Source organism: Acinonyx jubatus, chromosome A2 (assembly GCF_027475565.1).
Source record: "Acinonyx jubatus isolate Ajub_Pintada_27869175 chromosome A2, VMU_Ajub_asm_v1.0, whole genome shotgun sequence".
Taxonomy (NCBI): Eukaryota; Metazoa; Chordata; class Mammalia; order Carnivora; family Felidae; genus Acinonyx; species Acinonyx jubatus.
Genome location: NC_069383.1, coordinates 86,754,870 through 86,778,196, shown reverse-complemented (window position 1 = coordinate 86,778,196; position 23,327 = coordinate 86,754,870). Strand labels below are relative to the sequence as shown.

The window sequence follows — 23,327 nt, the reverse complement described above, 5'->3', positions numbered from 1 at the left end:
CTGAACTCTGTCATTTCCTCAATCATCATGTCCTCCAATCCTTCCCAGACCTTCCTGACTATCAGATCAAAGATGCTTTTCTAGCTCTATGTCCTTCTCAATAGTAGTAGTAATCAGCATTGCACATTTACATTACTTTATTTAGGGTTCCATTGAGGTATTTCCTCATTTGACCATGGGCTGCATGATGGCAGGAACCTTGTTGGGTTTTTGTTTCCCATTGTATACATAACCCTAGCACTATGTCTGGCATATTGGAGGCACTTGGTAAATGCCGGTTGAATGAATGGATATTGAATGAGGAATAAGGACCAACAGTAGGTGATTAGCTACAATGAAGATGCCTCCCTTTTTAAAATATATTTTCCAGGGGCGCCTGGGTGGCTCACTCAGTTAAGTGTCTGACTTCAGCTCAGGTCATGATCTCACGGTTCATTGAATTCGAGCCCCGCATCGGGCTCTGTGCTGACAGCTTGGAGCCTGGAGCTGCTTCGGATTCTGTGTCTCCCTCTCTCTCTACCTCTCCCCCGCTCTCACTCTGTCTCTCAAAAATAAATAAACATTAAAAACAATTTTAAAAAAATAAAATGTTTTCCAAAATAAATTCCATGCTGTTCAGAAAAATCATTATTCTGCATTCTGCTGTGTCTCCCTGAAAAGGCACGGAGAGCTCATTCCCACATGTGCACACACACATTAATAGCATGAATAATTTCAAGACAATGTCTCCACTACTTTAAAAAAGATAAACTATGTGGAATCTAGACATGCTTATTAGCTTAACTTTGGCCTACTTCTTTTTGTTGTTGTTGTTGTAGCTATAGCTTTAAAACTATAATTTATTTCATATTTAAGAAGAGTAGATAAAAGTAAGATACTTGTGGTCTGGTTCTGCATACAAGAATGGGTAACAGTCTCGTTCTGGTTCCTGCAATAAATTCAATTGGAAATTTATTCTGTAGGTGGACAGCATAATACTTTGTCTTTGACCAACCTTCTCCATTGTTCCACCATAATATTCACATGAATAGTATCAGTACCCAGAGAAGAACTAGTCCAAGGATGAAAGTTATCCAGTCTTCAGTTGACAAAGCCATTCCAATAGTGAGCAGTGAATATCCTAATGTAGAGAGAGGGATGAATTCATGGTGCCACATCAAGAAATTCCTGGGACACCTGAGTGGGTCAGTCGGTTAAGCAGCTGACTCTTGATTTCAGCTTATATCATGATCTCGTGGTTCATGAGTTTGAACCCCACATTGGCCTCCATGCTGATTGCGCAAGGCAAGCTTGGGATTCTCTCTCTCTCCCTCTCTCTGCCTTTCTCTGGCTCTGTCTGAATGAATGAATGAATGAATAAATTAATTAATTAACTAACTTAAAAAAATCTCTGCATACCAAATCTCTTATAACATGGTAGAAGCATGTGGGATCCCAGGAATGGTAGATTTTTGCTGGTATAAAAAGAGGTTTTCAAGCAAAGATTCAGAAACAGTTTGATGAACAAGTATCCTATTATAAGAAAACAGCTCTTAGGCAAAGAATTAGAAGGCATTTCAAGAAACAGACAAGATAACTTTTAACTGTCAGAAACCACCTATTTCTTCAGAGAAGAAATGAAACAGCCACCTCACTTTGGCCTATTTCTTTCTTTCCTTCTTCTGATGATCTCTCCATGACGACAGTTTTTTTGTTTTTAAAACGTTTATTCTGGTTTGAGAGACAGAGAGCAACAGAGAATGAGCAGGGGAAGAGCAGAGAGAGAAGGAGACACAGGATCTGAAGGAGGCTTCAGGCTCTGAGCTGTCCGCACAGAGCCTGATGCAGGGCTGGAACCCACAAGCCATGAGATCGTGGCCCGAGCCAAAGTCAGACGCTTAACTGACTGAGCCACCCAGGCACCCCCATGACGACAGTTATTTAGTTAATTTCTTAGTAGTCCTTCTTTTTATTCCAGCAACCCAGAGGTTGCTAATTTCTCGTGCTCAGTTCCAAGACTGTGCAGTGGAGAGTAGGACAGAGCAGCAGTAGGCATCGGGAACCAGGCACAACTTGGAAAAATTTAAATGAAGCAAAACTTGGCTGATGTCGTGAATGGTGAAAGCTTTCTTGCTTTGGTTTACACCTGCCAACTAAAAGCCATCCAGCAAAGATAAAGAGAAGGAAAAGAGGTACAATGTCTTGCCCTATTTCTTTGAAATATGGGCTCCCAGCTAGGACACTTAGCTATGATTCATCATGTCCTGGACTCACCCTATTAACCAAATAATTCATCATTTTGTTTTGTTTTGTTTTTTCTTTATTTAAATATGGATTCCTTAATTCTGAGCTCCTGAGGTCTTGTACCTTCTCAAATATCTAACAGTGCACTCTGCTTCTTGGGTCAATAGGAGTCTTAGACCTAGGGGTGCCTCCTCTCTCTGGCCAGACCAGACCCTCGTTCTCTTATTGTTATGAAAATAATAGGGACTCCCAAGAAACAGATGGGTGAAAGTGTTTCACTTGCCCTTCATTCATTATCAAATTACCCAAGCATCTAGATTTACCCAACAGTGGGAATCTTCAACCTTCTAAATGCTTCTGGGCCTCAACCTGAGCCTGCTTCTTCCATGAAGTAGGGCAGTCAATAGAGATGCCCTGATCTTGCCCAAATAGGAGGACTTAGAGTAGAGGAAACTTGTTCTTACCTCTTTCTTACTTTCCATGGGATAGAAGTTGTGCATCTACTGTTTCTCTCTATTATAGAAACAGAAAAGGAAGAGATAAGAATGATTTTTAATCAAAGAGGACTTGTATCAGAGAATTGGCATGTTTTCCTTTTTGTCAAAAGATACACCTGTCTTTTGAGAGGAGCACAGGAGCCTTGCCATTTTCCTTAAAGGCAGCAATTGGCAAAAGCTGCTGATCATTAATTCCATTTACTTCCTTTGACAGGAAAAACATCTGCACAACCTAAATAACATTACAACCCCAAACGGAGGAGTTTTCCCCAGGTCCATGACACTACCACTGTATTTTCTTTTTTCTCCTTCTTTCTTTTTTCTTTTTTTTTTTTTTTTTGCTTTGTCTTTTGTCTTAAAAAATAAAACCAACATATTTTGAATTAGCTTCAAAGGAAATAAAAGATGTTTACCTACCTCTTAACACACTGAAGAATGTGTGCTAAGACTTGCAGTAATAGGTGATTAATCTCTGAACACTTACCTAGTAAACTCCATTTTTGGTTACATACTGTGGATTTGCCAAGAGTAGGTAACTTAAAATAATGAAGAAAAAAATCCAGGTTGATGGTTCTGTGTTGCCAAATAATCAAAGCTATGAAGAGCTAGAAAGAAATGAATTCTGACACTACTGTATTATTTCCACAATAATGGAGAGGACAAGGAACCAACTTTGTCTATAGTTATCCTTGACAATCTTCATTAATCTTTAAGATTCTTTACCCTTATTTACTAAGAAACTGGATTCACTCACAAGTCTATAAATATTGGCAGCAAAATTAATTGGACTCCGGGTAACCTAATCCATCTTCCTTCTCTGATGTCAGTAGAACTGAGAAGGAAGAGGTGTTTTCCTGGTGTGATATTATAGATGTGGATGGGTTTCCATATATTTGAAAAGAGAGATGTCCTGAAGGGATTGCAAAGGCTGGGAAGCAACTGGGACAAGTGTTCATTTGGCAGTGTCCAGAATGTTGTGGAGGAGGAAGCACTGGGCAACAGCCCAGCCCACTGGTGTTCCAGGATTTTGAAGCACTGGAACCAGGTCTCTCTTTTGTTCATTGGCAGAAACCAGTGGTCACTGGCAGCCCAGCTGGTTGCTAAGAGTCCACAGAATGAGTGTCTTAGAGATTTGAAGTTGAGAGATGAAGAGGGAGCCAACAGGTAGGAGTAGCATTGTTAGTATGAACTTAACTCTTTCCTGTCAGAATCACATCAGTGGCAAATAGCTAGAGTCCCCCTTATATGTCTTAACAAAGAGCATTCTATTTGATGGTCTCAAAAATTCCTAAATGGCCTCTTCTGAAAATACCCATAAAATTAGTGCAATGGAAGGGAGAAATACTAATTAAGTGAAAGGAATACCTTTCTGGTTTCTGTTACTAAAAGAGTATGAGATGGAAAATATACAAGTAAAAACCTGTATTACATTTCTGGCCATCAAAAATCTTCTGTACCTGATAATCCTCCTGGTATTGAAACATTTAGGCTGAAGAAGAAATAAACAGGCTGAGAAAGAAAACAGGCTGAAGAAGAAAAATAGGCTGAGAAAGCTGTGAGAGAGACACCTTATTATGAAGGTCAAGTGTCCAATCAAGAAGACATGACTTTCAAATAAACATTAATCTTTTTTTAATTTTTCTGAACCGCTCTGTATTTCAGTGCTTTTGTACGCAATGTTGGTACAAGAAACACATGTGTTGTTTTTTCCTGACAGTAAAACCAGATTCCGATGGATTCAGGAGAGCAGCTCACAGAAGAACGTGCCTCCCTTTGGTTTGGATGGAGTGTACATATCCGAGCCTTGTCCCAGCTACTGCAGTGGCCATGGGGACTGTGTTTCAGGGGTGTGTTTCTGTGACCTGGGCTACACCGGTAAGGCCACAGACATGCATCTGGTGGTTTGTTTGTAAAATATTAATCTCTGGTTACTGTATGCCATGTTACTTCTTCCAAGGAAACAGATTCTGAGATGATTCTTCTTTAAGTCCTAATTGTAGGAATTTGCCACCCAGGCCCTTGAAGTGCTAAGATATTCTGTAGTTTTGAGCTGCCTAAGGAAAAAAACCATGGTAATGCCAATTTCACTCCCTAAAGGAGATTTATTTATTAGTAAACTGATAGTAGTTAACATTGCTTTAGGCTCTGCTTTATGAGGCACTATAGTAAGTGCTTTTCATTTCATCTCACTGAATTCTAACAAAAACCCTATGCCATTGTACATACTATTATTGTCCTTGTTTATATTTGAGGAAACCAAGACAGAGAGGCTTAGTATCTCTCCCGAGGTCACCCAGCTAGGAATTGCTGTAGCTAGGCTTCAAACTCTAGCAAGTCATTCTCTAGAACTCAAACCTAAGCTCTTCCTTGACCACTTGGCTGCAAGGGGCTCTCTGTGTTCTTTACATTGCTTTTTATACGGCATGTAATTTTATACATGCAAAGTAAAAATCAGTGTAAGAAATGATAAATCCAGGGCTGCCAAAAGAGGACTTTACAAGAGAAATATTTCTGACCATGGTCACCGTTGGCTGTTGCTACAAGGAAAAATAAAAAGGGAGCTGAGATTAAAGAGTAAAATTGGAGAAAATGTTACAAGCTTCAAAAATCTTTTTGTAGAGTTTTTCCTGGAGGCAACTTCAAAAGGATTCCTCCCAGATTTTCAGTGCTCTGCCCTTCTTCTGGCGCATGACCAAAGATGAACATATGTTGTTGCAGGCCTTCTGTGGAGTGCCCAGCCACTCCTGGTTTCAAGGGTGTGTTTTTTTAAATCTGAGATTAACTCTCCTTATTGATCCTCTGATAGAAGGACAGCAAAGGAACACATTTTATTGTGGACAAAATCTATCTGTCAGTTTGCACAAATCCTCTGAGTAGCAAGAACCATGGAAATGTGTGGTTCCCAGTGTCTCTCTACTAAGGAATAAAAAATTATAGAGGTGGAATAGTGTTTTGTAATGATAGTAGTGATGGCTGTACTTCAGACAGACAATTGTGAGATACAGATTTCCATGTGGCTTCTTTCCCCTAACACCTGTGGAAATGCTTCTTTAGCCTGGGCTCTGAATGTACCTTCTAATGTTTCATGATTTCAACAAAGCCTCTCTCCTGTGTATTTCTTTTCTTGGAAGCTGCACAAGGAACCTGTGTGTCTAATGTCCCTAATCACAGTGAGATGTTCGATAGGTTTGAGGGGAAGCTCAGCCCTCTGTGGTATAAGATAACTGGAGGCCAGGTTGGAACTGGCTGTGGAACACTGAATGATGGCAAATCTCTCTACTTCAATGGCCCCGGGAAAAGGGAAGCAAGGACTGTCCCTCTGGACACCAGGAGTATCAGGTGAATAGTTTATTGGTACACTTCTCCATGAAGATTCACCATGCCTTGTGGTCAAACCTAAAACACTCTGTTATCCTATTGAGGACTTACATAATAAGGTTTCTCTCTATATATTTTGATATTTAAAAATGAAGTATAACTTCAACTCCATAATAAAATAGTTTCTGCAAAATGTATACCACAATTCATTAACCAGCCTACAGACATCACCAAAGTCTGTGTGTCTAATGTATGTCAGCTTGGTTGTCTAAAGTTCATTGTTACTATGAAGACTATTTGATATTATTTTCATATATGCCAGGTGAAGCAAGGATTTTTTTTCAACTTTAAATTTTGTGTCTGAAAATGATACATTCCGTTTATCGAAGTGTATTTGTACTCACTTATTAAAAACTGTCCCAGGGGCACCTGACCGGCTCAGTTGGTAGAGCATCCGACTCTTGGTCTCAGGTTGTGAGGTCAAGCCCCATATTGGGTGTGGAGCCCTCTAAAAATAATAATAATAATAATAATAAAATAAAAATAAAAACTGCTCCTGAAATTTAAAATACCTATACTGACACCTACTGGTAAAATAAAGAACTGCTTAGTTTTAAGGTCAAATGAAATAGTAGCACACCTAAAATAAAACTGTGCTTTTTGTATTACTATCAATTAAATTATTTGAGAATCGGAAGAAGGGAAGAAGAAGAAATATTTTAAGCTTATAGGCCTTGTCCTCACTAAAATCTGGGGTTCTGTGTCACGTTTTTTCTGCCTTCAGTCTCATTCCCTTTCCTGTCACAGTGGGCTCCTGTCAGGTAGGCCCTCTCTGTTGGTTTATTATGGATGGAGGGCTAATTTACATCACACTGAGTGAGTGTCAGCTGTGAAAAATTAAACCATCCAAGTCTCAGTCAGCAGTATAAGTAATTATGTGGCCCTAAACTAATGCAGCATTTGGCTTCTTAATGTTAGTTTTTTCTTCATCCTGAATTTCCAAGAATAGTATGATCTCAATCTAAGGAATGACCATTTCAGTGATTTCACTAAATTATGCCAGACTGTCACAATGAAGTAAAGTTCACCTGTTTCCTTTTGTTTAAATCATTGTTGCAGAATAAAATTAATGGTTGTTAGGAAACTTTTTAAAATGTTTATAGAATTAACTTGCTACATAATCTATGCAGCTTCTGATTTTCATATGCCCTTTGTGTTTAAAAGTAAGATTTCAGAATTACTGTGTCAAATTTTTTTTTTAATTTTTTTTTTAATTTTTTTTAATTTTCTGTGTCAAAACACAGAAGGTTAAATCTCTTCTGAACTTACCTATTTATGAATAAACTGAAGTTTGGGTTTTTGGGGTTTTTTTCACCAGACTCGTTCAGTTTTATATACAAATTGGAAGCAAAACTTCAGGGATTACCTGCATCAAACCAAGAGCTAGAAATGAAGGTAAGTTGCTATATTTCTATAGAAATTATAGTTACTATTGGCACATTAGTGTTTTTTCTTCCCAAAGTTTGGCCAGGATTTTGCAAACTGAGACACTTTCTTTCTCTTCTCTTTTCCATCATTAAATGACTAGCTGCATGGAGCCATGATGTCTTAGGTTCCTCATCTAGCTCCTTAAGCCTGAAAAGCTCATGGATCCTATCAGAGTCTATTTGTTTTAAGGAATGCAATTCCTTTATAACTTTCAATAGGAAGAAAAAGAGACTTTTACATTTAGTGCGGGGCTAGAAGTTTTTGCATAGGGTGTTATTTACTGAATGCAGATCAGACCCTGGCCATAAACATTCTGGGGGTACTAGCATCCTTTGGTAGAAGGAGCAGTTCTTGGTAAGGATAAACATTAACTTTTCCTGAGCACCTGATATATGCAAGGCACTATTCCAAGTGTTGTATCTGTTAATTCATTTAATCTCCATCATACCTCTTTGCCATAGGTACTATTAGTCCAATTTTACAGATAGAGAAACTGAGACACAAGCAGGTCAAGCAACTTACCCAAGATCATGCAGTCAGTAAGTGAATGAGCAGGGATTCAAACCACTGATGCACATTCCAGAATGGATGTCTTAACCTCCTGCATACTGCTTCTCTCCTTGCCCAGAACTCCACTTCTCTAGGCATCCATACCATCTCCTGCCTCAGTGGTTCAGTTCTGAAAAAAATGCAAAAGGCCTGTAACATATATAAGTGGCCTCCAGGAGCTCTGCGAGTAGGATGGGATCCTTAAGGAACCCAAATATGAGTTTCCCTAATACAAAATCTGTGGGCTTCTCAGAAGGGTCCTCCTACAAACCTTGATCTCATGAAAGGCACATAAAGAGTTTTGTAGTATGTAAGTTTATTATCTCAGGCATGACTGTATAAAACATATTGGCTTAGGGGCACCTGGGTGGCTCAGTCGGTTGAGCATCTGACTTCGGCTCAGGTCATGATCTCATGGTTTGTGAGTTCGAGCCCTGCATTGGGCTCTGTGCTGATAGCTTGGAGCCTGGAGTCTGCTTCGGATTCTGTGTCTCCTTCTCTCTCTGCCCCTTTCCCACTCATGCTCTGTCTCTCTCTGTCTCTCAAAAATGAATAAATGTTAAAAAAAAAAAAAACATAAAATAAAAAACATATTGGCTTAAACTGTACCTGTGAGTCCATGGAGCTAGTGATAGCTCTAATGGTCAATCCTAAATGTCCTTGGCCATGTCACCACTAACTGAGATGTTTAATGACATTTTCTGAGTATCTCAGTACTTTTAGTCTAGTAATTATCCAGATTGTATATTTACTGAAACATCTGTAGATGTGTCTGTAAAAGTTTCTGTAGAGGTAAAAGTTTCTTTAAAAGTTTAGAACGTTATACAGACCATTTTGCATTCCCTAATCTCTTCAACAAAGATTTATTCAAGAATCTGCTCTAAGCCACGTCCATTCTAGGCTGTGGATACAGTGTCTCCAATCATGTGACACGTTATTCAAGATGTGCTAGGTTATGGTGCAATAAGGAACAACCCTTTAAATCTCAGTGGGTTAAAACAGTAAGATTTCTCCTTAGTGCTACATTTTCATTGAGGCTCATCTGAGATCCTCATTCCAGCATGCAGGACAAGCTGCTGCTGGATAGATTCTAGGTGTTGCCAACCATGTGGCAGAGAGAAAGAGACAGTGTGGTGAAGGGGACCCCAAGTCCAAACCACCAAGTGCCAGAAGCGGAAGAAGCCCTGACCAGAGCAGACAAAAGCCCCGTCCATAGGGACACTTCCATTTTAGTGGGAAGAATCAGAAAATAGACAATAAAGAAAAGAAATAAGCAAGATGTTAAATTGACAGGCTGGACAGAAATAAATCACCTGAAGAGATGGCCAGTTGTTGATGGGGAGATTTGATTTAGATAGAGTGATCTGGGAGGGGGCTCACTGAGGAAGTGACATTTAAACTGAAATCTAAAGGATGAAAAGGAGGCAGCACAGGATGAGCTCAGGGCAAGTTTTCCAAGTCAGAAGAAACAGCAAAGGCCAGTAGAAAAGAATTCTGATGTTGGAGAACAGAAAGAAGGCTAGTGTGGGGGTGACTGGGTGTCTCAGTTGAACATCCGATTTCGGCTCAGGTCATAATCTCATGGTTCATGAGTTCGAGCCCACGTTGGGCTCCCTGCTGTCAGCACAGAGCTCGCTTCAGATCCTCTGTCCCCTCCCTCTCTCTACCCCTCCCCCACTTGTGCACGCTCTGTCAAAAATAAATAAAACATTAAAAAAAATAGTTTAAGAGGAAGAAAGAAAGGGAGGGAGGGAGAAAGAGATGAAGGAAGGAAGGAAGGAAGGAAGGAAGGAAGGAAGGAAGGAAGGAAGGAAGGAAGGAAGGAAGGAAGGAAGGAAGGAAGGAAGGAAGGAAGGAAGGAAGGAAGGAAGGAAGGAAGGAAGGAGGCTAGTGTGGCTTGGAACTCCTGGAGATGAGGGGCAGAAGTCCCGTTGTGCAGAGGGCCTTGCTAGCCATGGTAAGGAGATGGGGTCTGAATGCATGCATCTTGGACACCAGCTGAGGGCTCTTAGCCCAGGCAATGACATAATCTTATGTAAATTTTTACAAGATCGCCCTACAGAAATAACAAGTAGTTCAAAACACGTGACTATTTATGGAACACGTTCTCTGCCCCCGGGGCACAGGCAGGAGCTTTGAGGGCTACAGAGGAAGACAGGGTCCCGTCCTCAAGACCTTATTTCCTGATTGGAGAGGTAGAGCTTTTTAACATTTTCTTTAATCTTGGTAATAAAATTACTGTAAAATACTTGGTGGTTGGAACAGTGTAGCAATTGTGTGTATGACTCTTCTGAAAATCACAGATCCGTATCCCTATGTGTATATGAACTTTAAAGAGGAGAACTGACCAGAGTATTCTGGGAAGCATCCGCTTGTCATAGACATGAAAGTTCTGCTCTACACTTAGCCTCTGACCACGAGTGCTGTTGTCTCAGGGCAGATTCCCTTAAGATCCTTTTAGCAACAAGCAACTTTTCTTAACTTGCTCTTGAGCCATTTTCTTAAACTCATTGCTAGCCTTGTAATTGACACCCCACAGGCGTTTCTAGGCCTTGTCTGGAAAATGGGTTGTTAAAATGTAAATCTGCCTAAATCCTTGAACAAATCTCTTCCAGTTGATGAAAGTAAAGATTTTTTACTTACTCAAGCTGAAGCATTAATTTACATATTTGGAATTAAAATCAAAATTAGGCTATTTTCAATAAGACTGGGCAGAACGCAGATGGAGTTGTAATTTAAAAAGAGAAATGTTGTACATGCCGAAAACACTCAGTAGATGAGCTAAAATGGCTTGGTTTTTTTTTCAGATGTGCCATGTGTCAGATGACACAGCTAATGGGGCTCAACAATTTACATAAAGTATAGATACTGCTGTTTCCCTTTCTTGCATTCCTTCATTCTTTCATACTTCTCTGGAAGGCACTCCTTTATTGTCCTTTGGGATTGGGCCCTAATCCTAGACTTTCTTGTGACCCTCCTAAAAAAGCAAATGAGGAGAAGGATTGTAAGCAGAAACCAAATGGAATATGGACCCCTTGAGTCATGCTTCTCATTGATACCTGAATCCTCTAGGAAGCTTCAAAATGTAGGTTCTGATTCAGCAGAACTGGGTTGGTATAAATTTCTCCAAGACTGAGTGGCTTAGAGCAACAAACATTAGTTATCTTCTCATTTCTGTGAGTTGGGAATTCAGGAACAGCTTAGCTGTGTGGCTCTGGCTCAGGATCTTCCATAAAGTTGCATACAAGATAAAAGCCAGGAGGGGGGGCAGTCATCTAAAGACCCAACCAGGGTTGGAGGATCTATTTCCAAGATGCTCATTTACATGGCTGTTTGGCAAGCGGCCTCAGTTTCTCACTGTGTGAACCTGTCCCTTGGCTGTTTGAGTGTCCCCTATTACCCGTCAGCTAGCTTTCCTCAGAGCAAAAGATCCATGAGAGAGAGCAAGGAAGAAAGCACAATGCTTTTTATGGCCTAGTGTCAAAAGTCAGACACTGTCATTCCTACCATATTCTGCTTATTACATGTAAGTTACTAAGTCCAATGGCACACACACACAGAAAAGGAGATTTAAGCTCCACTCTTTGAAGGGAAGAGTGTCAAAGAATTTGTGGACATGTTTTAACCACCACAGGTAAAGCCTGTTCCCAGCTGATACAGGTGCTGGTCCTGAGACCATACGTTGAGTAGAGGGTATTAGAAAGGACCAGCCAGTGAGATTTTATTCTCATGATGCTTCCTTTCTGGTACTGTAATCTACCTTCTGAATAGGTCACCCCTCAGACAGATGACTGTCTAAATTATTCTCTCTCTCCCTCTCTCTCTCATCTAATTAAATGTAAACCCTGTCAACACAAATTAATAACCACAAGAAAAACTAAATTTTGAAGTGTCCGCTCTTTCACCCAAAATCACATTAAAAGCCAATAGGACATATTTTGAGCAAACATCAAGGGTTAGGGGCGAGAGTTTTGTCAGCCATTCCTCAACTTAACTAGAATAAAGACCAGAAACAGACTACCTGCCATTTTCTTCATGAACTTTAGTTGACTCTCTTCCTCCCATACATGCATCTACAGCCACCCACTGAAGCTCTAACTGCCAATCTAACTACACCTGTATACATCACGCTCTCTCCCCAAAGATTTCCTCTTCTTTGTGCTATTTTTATGCTCTCGTTAAAAATGATGATATCTATTTTAAATATGGTAAGATTAATTTTCCCGAGATTTCTCATTTTTTGCATATTAGTCATTGTTGTTCCTGGCATCATTCCTTGTCAGATGTGGTGACAATAAATCCATGTGCAATCAATTAGCCTTAAAAGGCTTTCTTCTGGTTCTATATTTTATCCTAATAGTTCCTGAAACTTAGTTTTAGTAAACTCTTAGTTGTTCAGCATGATAAAAGGATTAAGAAATTCCTATCAGTCAATAATGTAGAAATTAAAAAGTTATTGTATGTACCATTAATGATTTAAAATCTTCTAGGGCTCCTGGGTGGCTCAGTCCGTTAAGTGTCCGACTCTTGGTTTTGTCTCAGTTCACACAATTCGTGGGTTCAATCCCCACATCGGGCTCTGCATTGATGATGCAGAGCCTACTCGGATTCTCTCTCTCCCTCTCTCTCTCTCTGCCCCTCCCCCACTCATGCACATGTGTGTGTGCATTCTCTCTCAAAATAAGTAAACTTTAAAACTTTCCAAAAAGGTTAAGGTATTACAAAATTAGTATAACAAATACAACTTTACCAAACATAATTTCTATGAATACCCAGAAAGTACTTTGGTATCCCCCATCATAATTATAAATATGCAGTCTTAGGAACAGTTATGGGATAGACAATTAGATAGATGCAGGAAAGCCATCTGCCCTTTCCATCAATAACAATAGATGGATAGATGGATGGATGGATAGACAGATGGATAGATAGATAGATAGATAGATAGATAGATAGATACCCTGTTGATTCCTGCCATTTCATCATTAGCAATTTTTTTTTTTTTGCATCCAACCTTACCCTTTCCCCGTGTCCTCTTTTAAAATAGAAGTTTCCAGAAGAGGTAACAGGGGCAGCACATGTTGTCCGTAACTTTAATGAACAGGTCCATAAATCATGTCACTTTGGCAACAGGTGAAGGGGTGTTGGGTAGATGGAGTGGGTGAACAGGGGAAGGGTGACCCAGAAAGGAAGACAGAACTAACATTGGAGGGGAGTGAATTTTCTGCTTTGCTATTTAGTAAATGACTTCATTTCAGCTTCAGTAACTAAAGTCTGACAAAGTATGAAGTGCCAGTAAAAGGATCTTTCTGTTGAATAGAATTTCAGATTGGGCCATGCTTACTTACTGTCTGTGCTTCGGCAGAAAAAAACACTACTTGATTTTGTGCCGAGGAAATGAGATATTTCTTCTGAGTGTATAATAATGATATGAGACTTGGTAATGTTCAGGACAGAATCTAAAATTCAAATGCATGATCTGGAGTGGATTTTTACAACCCCCTTACCAACCTACTCATCACTCATACAGAGCTGAGTAGTCTTTTTAAAAGCTTATGGTTTTGTTTTTTGGGTTTTTTTCTCTCTATTTCCTGGGAGTTGGTCCATTAGAAACTGTCAAGGAATTGATGAGCCTTCAGGTCTACTAATTCATTCCTTGGAAGTTAGATGAATGTGCGCTCATTCTATGAGATGCAATTTGAAGTTTCTGCTGCAGTCTTGCCATTTAAAAAATACTGTTCCTTGCCTTTTTTGCCTCTGGGAAAGCTGTCCAAGTAACTGGATTTATGTCTTTTAACTCAGGGCTTGTTGTTCAGTATTCAAATGACAACGGCATACTCTGGCATTTGCTTCGAGAGTTGGACTTCATGTCATTTCTGGAACCACAGATCATTTCCATTGACCTGCCACGGGAGGCGAAGACCTCCGCTACAGCTTTTCGATGGTGGCAACCCCAACACGGCAAGTTACTACTCACCCCACCCTTCCTGGTAGCATTGAGAGCACACAGTTAAAGCTGCATTGTGCTATATGCTTCTTAATTTGCTTTCAGTTTCTAGACAATATGATTTAAAATCACAATCATAAAGGTATTCATATTGCTCTGTAATAAACCTTCTCTAACTGCCTTTATTCATCTGATTGCAGGCAAGCATTCAGCCCAGTGGGCCTTGGATGATGTCCTTATAGGAATGAATGACAGCTCTCAAACTGGGTTTCAGGACAAATTTGATGGCTCCATAGATTTGCAAGCCAGCTGGTACCGAATACAAGGAGGTCAAGTCGGCATTGACTGTCTCTCTATGGATACTGCTCTGATATTCACTGAAAACATAGGTATATATTTTCACCAGATAAGGGGAGAATATTTAATTAACTAGAGGACTAAATGAACTAAAACCCAAGAGGAGCCTGTCTAATGCAAAACTTTGTACATAACTGCCTGTGCTGGGGGAGACCCTTGGGGACAAAAGGAGTTGGATTGACCTCTACTACAACTCAGTGCATTCAATGGCAGCCTGCGTTAGAACTGTCCTTCATGTGTGATCTAAGGTTTCTTGAAAGCAGAGCAAAACATCTCTATCTGAAGACATTCCCATGTTTCATAATTCTCAGAATTGCAGATGTAAGACTCTTCAAGGTGGTAACGCTTTTCAAATTAGCAGCCTGCCATATGTCCAAGTCTAGGCTAACCCAAATAACAACAGTTAATTGGGAGATAAAAAGTCACTTCAGATAAGACATGGTTTTCATTTGCTATTGAAAGTGTTCATTACAAGCACAGATGCCAAATAAGCAAAGAGAGAACAATTATGTGCTACCATTAAACTCTTCCTTTTTTGTAGGAAAACCTCGTTATGCTGAGACCTGGGACTTCCACGTGTCAGCATCGACCTTCTTGCAGTTTGAAATGAGCATGGGGTGTAGCAAGCCCTTCAGCGACGCCCACAGTGTGCAGCTCCAGTATTCTCTAAACAATGGCAGGGACTGGCATCTCGTCACTGAAGAGTGTGTTCCTCCAACCATTGGCTGTCTGCACTACACAGAAAGTTCCGTTTACACCTCAGAAAGATTCCAGAACTGGAAGCGAATCACTGTCTACCTTCCCCTCACCACCATGTGAGAATTGTTGTTTGGCTTCATGTCAGAACTTTAGATTCCTGTCACCTAATTTGAAAATAATTGCAATTCTACTTGGCAATTCTATTACTCTCTCATGATAATTATGCGTGGGGTATGCCAGGGGAGGAAAACCAAGTAAAGGCACAAGGTGCTATGGGTTGAGATTTTTTTTTTAATTGTAGTGAATGAGTTCCAAAAGTTTTACAGGTCTCAACTTTTCCTTGGGAACATGAAGCCTGCCCACCAGATTGACTTGTAAAAATGGGTTCTGTGCTGCTGTAAAAATAAGTATCTACCCAGTAGCCCCAAAGTGATACTTGTTCACGTCAAGCAGTATGTAAAGTCACATACATATGGAAGAGTACCCTTAGTTTCTTTCTTTTCATTCTCAATACCACAGTAGGAATAAAAAATTGGTTCCTTTGGAACACTCTTATGTTTTTTATCTTTCTTCCCCTCCCTGGCATGTTTCAGATCACTGTCAGGAGTTGTATGAGGGCTTACAGCAGGCTTCCACTTTGGGGGTTTAGGCATTTGGGTGATTTGGGGATCTTTCTAGGAACCAATGTGCACTGTGGTGGCTGGTTAGAGATTGTGCCATCCTGGGATTGCTTCCCTTGGATTCCTGCCTCTCCCCGCCACTACTACATTCTGAATGACAGGCAAGTTGGCCTCTGCAGGCTGCATTTGCCAGCTTCCTGCATCGGCTGGCTTCCTGATAGATGTAATGGCAGACACTGGCAGGATAATCAGAGCAGAAAGAGAGATAAACCAGGACATTCCTCCCCCTTCCCTTTCTGTGTCAAGTGCATCTTGGCCAACTTCAGTGGCTCCAGCTCCCTGGAGATAGCCCTCCATGTAACCCTGGCCTCTGGGCACCAGCAACCATGTCTGCTCCCTCTGCCCCTCCAGCTTGGACTGGTAGTGGCCTCCTGACTTTGCTCAACTCTGGTTTCCTCACCCACCCCTGTTGGCTTCTCAGCTCTGGCACTAACTATGCCTCCAGTTCCCTGTGTTAAATTCTCTCTATATCAAATACTTATAGTGGTTCCCATTTAGCTGATTCAATTTTGATTCAGAGATGCACAACCAAGTGGCAGGAAAAAAATGCAGGAAACCAAAGTATTTCATTGTTTAACCTAAAATGGTTTCCTCTGGACCCTCAGAGCTTTAACAAGTGCTTATCTGTAACTCATTTATTCACTTTATTTTTATTCCACAAACATTTATTGAATATCTGTTATGTTTTAGAACACTGATACAGAATGAATAAGTCTACGCCAGGATCCAAATATATTATTTAGGATAACATACACCTAAGCAGTTGTTTATGATATAAAACGGTGACCATGATAATAGGGATTTTATTGAAACACAGTGGGGTACTACCTAAGTGAGTTTTGGGGGAGTTGAGAGAGATTCCTGGAGGAGCCAGTGTGTGAACTGAATAAGCGAGTAGAGCTTGTCCAGGTGAAAAGGGTTCGTGGAAAGGCATTTATGCTTTGTAAGCCAAAACAAAATCCCAAAGACCAGAAAAAGCTTGAGCTGATGGGAAATTCAAGGATTCGGTATTGCTGGAGTATAATTATGAGGCAAGAAACGGGGAAAGATAAGACAAGGGAAGAGGTCAGATGATGAAGGGGCCACGTATATGGGCCTAAGCCAGTTGGCCTTAACATTGTTCAAGCCACCATGCTGGCAGCCATGTTGCATTGAGGGAGTACTTGTGTAGGGGAAACAATAGCCCTTAAAATGTTACTATTGAAATTGTTCTTCAAGTAGACTGTGTTCCACATTCCAAATAACTAACAAAATTCTGTGCGATCTGTTCCTAAATGAGGGTCTGTGACTGCTGTTTGTTAAAGCTGCATATCTTTCTAGATAAGGTGATCTTCTGACAGTCTATTCCAAGTTGCATATTGCAAATATAAAAGAAAATACGGGAACGCCTCACATCATTCTCACCCTCAACTTTAGGGAGCTAGAACCCCAGGCACCAAAATGGAGGCAAAATATCCACGGGGCTTCCATTTTAGTGTCTCAGAAACCGTTTAGGGACAGTAGAACAGGGACCTCAAGGCAAGAACTTTATGAGATTCCAACTTTTCTCATGTGTATCATCTTTCATCTCTTTTCCCATCCTGAACGACAGTAAATGCCTGAAAGCAAAAATCAAAATCAGACACGCTGTTCGAACACAGAATAAATTGATAGTTTGAAATAACTTTCCCGTCCCAGGTGCATTCAGAGACACTTGCATGGAAGAAAGGGTGAAATATTTAAAAAACACATTTTCTTCTACTCTCTTGCTGGTGGGTTCAGCAGGCAAAGGCACCCAGTACTTGGTATGAGAAGGGAGTATTTTGAAGTAAAGGAAATTGGAATGGGGAGGAGGGCTCTTCAAAGTGAAAGGAGAGTTAAAATAAATGTTCTCCTACTGTCAGGGTTGCTTGTCGAACCAAGTGTGTTTTCTTTGGTTAGATCTCCCAGGACCCGGTTCAGGTGGATTCAGTCCAACTACACCATGGGGGCAGACTCCTGGGCTATTGACAATGTTGTGCTGGCTTCAGGGTGCCCCTGGATGTGCTCAGGAAGAGGGATTTGCGATGCTGGACGCTGTGTGTAAGTCAATAAAACTGGCAGTTTCTTTCTTTACCCTGCAAAAATAAAAATGGCTTTTGAACTCATGACAAAGAATGCCTTTCCACCACTCCTTTTTTTTCTTAGGTGTGACCGGGGCTTTGGGGGAGCCTACTGTGTGCCCATGGTCCCCCTGCCCTCGATTCTTAAGGATGATTTCAACGGAAACCTACATCCCGACCTTTGGCCTGAAGTGTATGGTGCAGAGAGGGGGAATCTGAATGGCGAAACCATCAAATCTGGAACATCACTCATCTTTAAAGGGGTTAGATAAGATTCTGCTCCTCTACACTGCTACCAGAATTCCTTCCTCACACACTGCTCCACACAAATGCATTCCTGAATCTTCTCAGATGATGCATAATTTTATACCTAGCTGTTGTCTGCTAGCCCGGACCATGTTTCCTCCTCTGTTCAGCACAGTCATTCTTTAGGATTAATTAGGCATAAAATCTTTCCTCTACTTTGATAATCAGACCTCCATTACTTTCTGCTGGAATTATACACACACACACACACACACACACACACAAATTATGTATATGCAGTTTCTAGAATCTTGACTTCTAGAATGTAGCGGTTTATGTGGTGTTGAATATATAACTTGCAGAATTGTAGAAACTGATTTTATAAAAGGTCTTTGCCATTTCCTTTCTTTTTCCCCCCTTTTCCTCCTGTTAATGGAGCCCTTTCATGACTTCAAGAAAGCCAAACTTGTGAGTCAAGTGACCTAGCATTCTCGGACATTGTTAGTATGTTTTTGTATTTCAACCTAGATGTCTGGTGAGAGAGACGTTAAGCAATTATGTGAAGCACTGTACCGGTTGGCACATCTTCCTGTGTGAATATATGCTTTATTGCATCTCCCAGCATGGGGAAGTCAGCTGATCTAGATGTGCAAATGAAATCTTTAACAATAATCTGCATGGGTTTCTGTACAACCCTAATGATGAACACCTAATACTTAGAAAATTGGACACTCTGGAACTTTTTCAATTATAGCTGATAGATACTGCTTATCACCCTTGTTTGAATCCTGAACTCTTTTCAAGCTTGGATGAGAGAGAAAAAACCCTTAGGGGTTTGAGAGATTTATAAGTCCCTAAGAGCTATGAGAGGCCAAAGAAATGGAGGTGGGACCCTTCAGGATGGAAACTACTGGTTTTTCTGTGTGTGTGTGTGTGTGTGTGTGTGTGTGTGTGTGTGCGCGTGCATGTTTGTGTGTTTTCAGTCTTGTCTGAGGCATTAGCTCTCATGACTACTGGCTCACTTCCCATCTGTTTGCAACAGGGACAAGACCAAAAAAGTGGAAGCCCTGAGACTTTTCATGATTTAAATATCTTTACCTGATAAATTTTTAAGTAATGGAATTAACCTGGTCCCTAGATCCTATAAAGGAGGAAGACACACGGTATTTTCTATTTTCCCTTTAGCCATCCAAATGCAAGAGCAGCCAAGCATTATACGTGTTAGACATATTATCTATCAGCCCTGCAAGATGGAGAGAGGGCTCAGCATGTGCCATTCAGTAGCCTGCAGTTTGACCTAGAAAGGCATTCTTTCGTAAAAAAGGAAATGATAGTACCTCTTTAACGTTTTTAGATTCAGTAGCACTATCAGCTATTCAAATAGCTTGTTGGATACCAAAGAACTCCCACATTTAGCCCAAATGGATTAATGAATCCAGAAAAAGGATGAGAAAAGAAACCTATCTATGGGAGCTAGAATATACACAGGAGCAGGGCCTACAAGTTCCATCATGTAATTAATATCAAAGGCCGAACTATAAGCCGATACTGCAAACGTGCATACTTTCATGTAGGTCATGCCCACTTTCTACACAGTCTTTCCTACAAGATGCAACGTGAAATGGTTGTTTTATGGCTAATCTGTATTTGCCCACGGGAACCACTTTATCCTTAAATTCCATAATCAAGGGGGCAGAGTCATCATATTCTTCTAACTTACTGTTAGTAAGGGATCTTTATTAGCTGGATCTATTAACTACCCACCTCAGAGCTTTTTCATGGCAAGTTGAAGAAGTCACCATTCCTCATAACCTCCACCTCTACATGGCACCAAGCTGTAAGACCCTTCAAGGCTTTGTGCTTATCAGAGTATGAGGGAGAGAGGAGAGACAGTGAGATATGAAGAATAGGCATTGATTAGATGCCACAGGCTGATCAGGGCAGTGAGTTATTAGGATAAAAGAAAAACGAAGATTGGGAATAGAAGGATTTTCAAATGCAACCTTCAATCCTAGAAGCTTGAATCTATGCGTTATAAAGTTCGGGGATACGTATGCATGCGGTTACTTTTTCATTACAGTATTAAATCATTCTCAAATTCTAAATTTAGCATTATCTGGCTTTCTTCTCCCCACAGCCAAAGATGATTTAATAAACCAAACACTAGTGTCCCATAAAGGGTGGAAGATAAGTTTCACAGTCTGACATATCTGGGTTTGAATTCTACCACTACTGCTTTTAAACTGTACAATCTTGAGCAAGTTACTTTCTCTGAGTACCAGTTTCCTTCTGTGCATCAGAAAGATAATAATTTCTTGCCCTTACAAGTTTATGTGTTTTAAAGAAGTGTCTATTTTAGAACCCAGCATGTTATAGACATTCAGTAATATGGTTGCCATGACAAAATTAGTTCTATTTAAAATTTTTCAGTTGTTGAGCATTGTGCTTTCTAGTAAATATTAAGAAAAAGAGGAAGAGTTTACTTTCTCTAGCTAAAATTACATTGGGTGTTTGTTAGTTGATAATTAAGAAATCCAGTGTCCATTCAGTATCACATAGCCCTATGTCGCCAAAGAGTCACTTCATTCAGAAGTCATAGCCAAGTAAGAAACTAAATAGTAATGCCTATTTGTACCTTAGGACATATGCATAGAGAAATTCTATTTTCCTGGCTGTCACTGCAGTGCTTTAAACACACGGAGAAAACAAGCTACGGAGCTGTCAATCCCAGGCAACCAGAAATAGTTAATTAGCAGAAAAAATTACCAAAGCTAATGTGATCACTTTCTTTCTTCTTTGGCTTCTCTGCATGAACAGTTACAGCCGAAGCATGGGGACTTGCTTAGTTATGCCTTATTTAACTTGACCAACTGGAGGGTGTTGTGTCAGCCTGAATGAGAGCCTCCCAGGGCTGTCAGCATGCACAAAGGAGTAGTAAGTTCCTGAGACTCCTTGGAACACTGTAAAAGTTACCTATTAATTCCCAACTTCCAGCAGGCTCACTTGGCAGAGAATTTCCATCTGATTCCTCATTACTCCTCTCATGGCATGCTGTGGTCAAAGGAGGCAACTTTTTTAAAAAGGCCTGTAGATATGTAATGCTATCATTTTTGCACTGCTTTTCATAAAAGTCACAGCAAAGCGTGGTTTAGAGTTGAGACAATGAAATTGTGTTATGCAATCATAGGACATGAGAGCCTCAAGAAAGGGAAAATCATCAATTTTTCCTTTTGAACTGGGCCAAACATTGCTTCTTGATCATTACTTATATGTATCTATTACTTAGTTAATACAAGTTAAGTGTTTAAAAGTCAAAGGAAAATAATTTTGCAGATGAAATAAAGTTGCTTAACGTATATGTTGTTGTTTTCAGGAAGGACTGAGGATGTTTATTTCAAGAGATCTCGACTGTACCAATACTATGTATGTCCAGTTTTCACTTAGGTTTATAGCAAAAGGTAAGCTATTTCTATGGGTAGAATTCATTATTTCCCTTCAGAAGAACTCCCTCTTACCTTGTACAATTACTCCCCCACAAAGAAAAAATGGATTTGAGGCCCATAGATTCTCTTACATGGAAGAACTAACATAAACTTGAGTAAATAAACATTCACAAATGCGCTTCTATAATCTAAGTTCATCTTAATATAAGGGTAAGGTAACTACTGATTTTGCAATAATTTCATATAGGTGTAGTAAGTAATCATGCTAGTTCTATGGTAAATTTATCGTCATGTCCCTGAGTCTTTTTTCCACCACCACTTCCTAGGTGTAAGGATTTTATGTTTTAAAATTTTAACTTATGGAAATTTTGGATTTTCTTTGACAGATGTGAACCCAAAAGAGACAGCTCTTTGCCACTATGACCTTTCATATTAACTAAACCATTTTCTCGACAAATAATGCCATTTGGATATAATAAACTTTCAAGTTGATTTTTGCTTGTATCCTAAGATTTAAACATTTGACCTTTTTGTAAAATTGCGATACCTGTAGAATCAAAATTTTCTGATGTAATATTTCCTAACTGAAATATAGAAAGAAATGTGTTCATATCTGAGAAAGAGAGAGATACTGTCATGTGAAAATCTAAGATCTGGTGTGCATTTTGAGATACATTCATACAGAAAGCCCCACCTGTCATAGCTTTAAGCTGCCTCCCAAGCATTTGGACTATAAAGCCTCTATGCAAATACAGGTCAGCTTATGCATCAATGCCCGAAGAATAGTCTCTTAGAACATACCACTTCCCCATTTTTATCACAATATGTTTTATGCCTGTGGTATCTTCTTTTTAGGTACCCCAGAGAGGTCTCACTCTATTCTATTACAATTTTCCATCAATGGGGGAATCACTTGGCTCCTAATGGATGAATTTTACTTCCCTCAAACAACAAACATACTTTTCATTAATGTCCCCTTGCCATATACTGCCCAAACCAACGCTACAAGATTCAGACTCTGGCAGCCTTATAATAATGGTAAGAATGCCCATGTTCTCCTATGATCAAAACTGACTGTGACCTTTTAACGTGTGTTTCTAAGATGTGGAGGGAGTGTTTGTCAACTGAGTGGTTTAGTTGTCCGTAACACACATTTTGCATGCTTCCCTTTTGAGGCGTCTCAATGAATATTTAACTTTATATATCTTTATCACCTCTTTGTACTTGACTCATAAGTTCTCTTGCTAATGTAAATATAGCAAAAGCCTCTTACAGAGCTAAGGTTTTTAAAAAATAATTCAGCATTATCATTAGCCACTCATCAACTATAACTACATTCTTGCTAAATTCATTTAGGAATACATAGTTCTTCTGAATGTGGCATTTCAGTAGTGAGATAGAACAACATTGTAGCAAAATACCATGACAAAAACAGAGGGACTTACACCAAGCAGATAGTGGCTTAGATAAAATATTCTTATCACATACACTCGCTTCCGTGATAAGTTAAAGCGAATGTATAATTTAATAGCATTTTCAAATGGTTACGGAAAATGATTTTACAAATTTGTAATGTTTTATTGCTTCCAATATTTCTATTAACTGCTGATTATAAAGGACCAGACTCTACCAAATCATGCATTTAATGGCCTGAGTAAGCATGGAGATATCACATTAAGCAGATTCTTTGCAGAGGTAACACAGAAATGGATAAGAAAACTGTACTGCTGTCTCTAAAATTTAACCTGAATATTTACTTTATAACTCATAAACCAAAGAAAAATGTAACTTATTATGAA

The 23,327-nt window shown here is 39.8% G+C and overlaps 1 protein-coding gene across 3 annotated transcripts in view; it reads left to right on the top strand.

Moving 5' to 3' along the window:
• Window positions 1-23,327, top strand: part of RELN (reelin) — a 579,194-nt gene that overhangs the window by 474,210 nt on the left and 81,657 nt on the right. For all 3 annotated transcript variants that reach the window (XM_053218590.1, XM_027071727.2, XM_027071724.2), the window contains 10 exons: window positions 4,438-4,595; window positions 5,852-6,059; window positions 7,417-7,493; window positions 13,878-14,036; window positions 14,223-14,411; window positions 14,921-15,194; window positions 17,679-17,819; window positions 17,925-18,102; window positions 21,459-21,543; window positions 22,384-22,566. In XM_053218590.1, coding sequence (XP_053074565.1) covers window positions 4,438-4,595; window positions 5,852-6,059; window positions 7,417-7,493; window positions 13,878-14,036; window positions 14,223-14,411; window positions 14,921-15,194; window positions 17,679-17,819; window positions 17,925-18,102; window positions 21,459-21,543; window positions 22,384-22,566 — 1,652 coding nt within the window. The remainder of the gene's footprint in view (window positions 1-4,437; window positions 4,596-5,851; window positions 6,060-7,416; window positions 7,494-13,877; window positions 14,037-14,222; window positions 14,412-14,920; window positions 15,195-17,678; window positions 17,820-17,924; window positions 18,103-21,458; window positions 21,544-22,383; window positions 22,567-23,327) is intronic.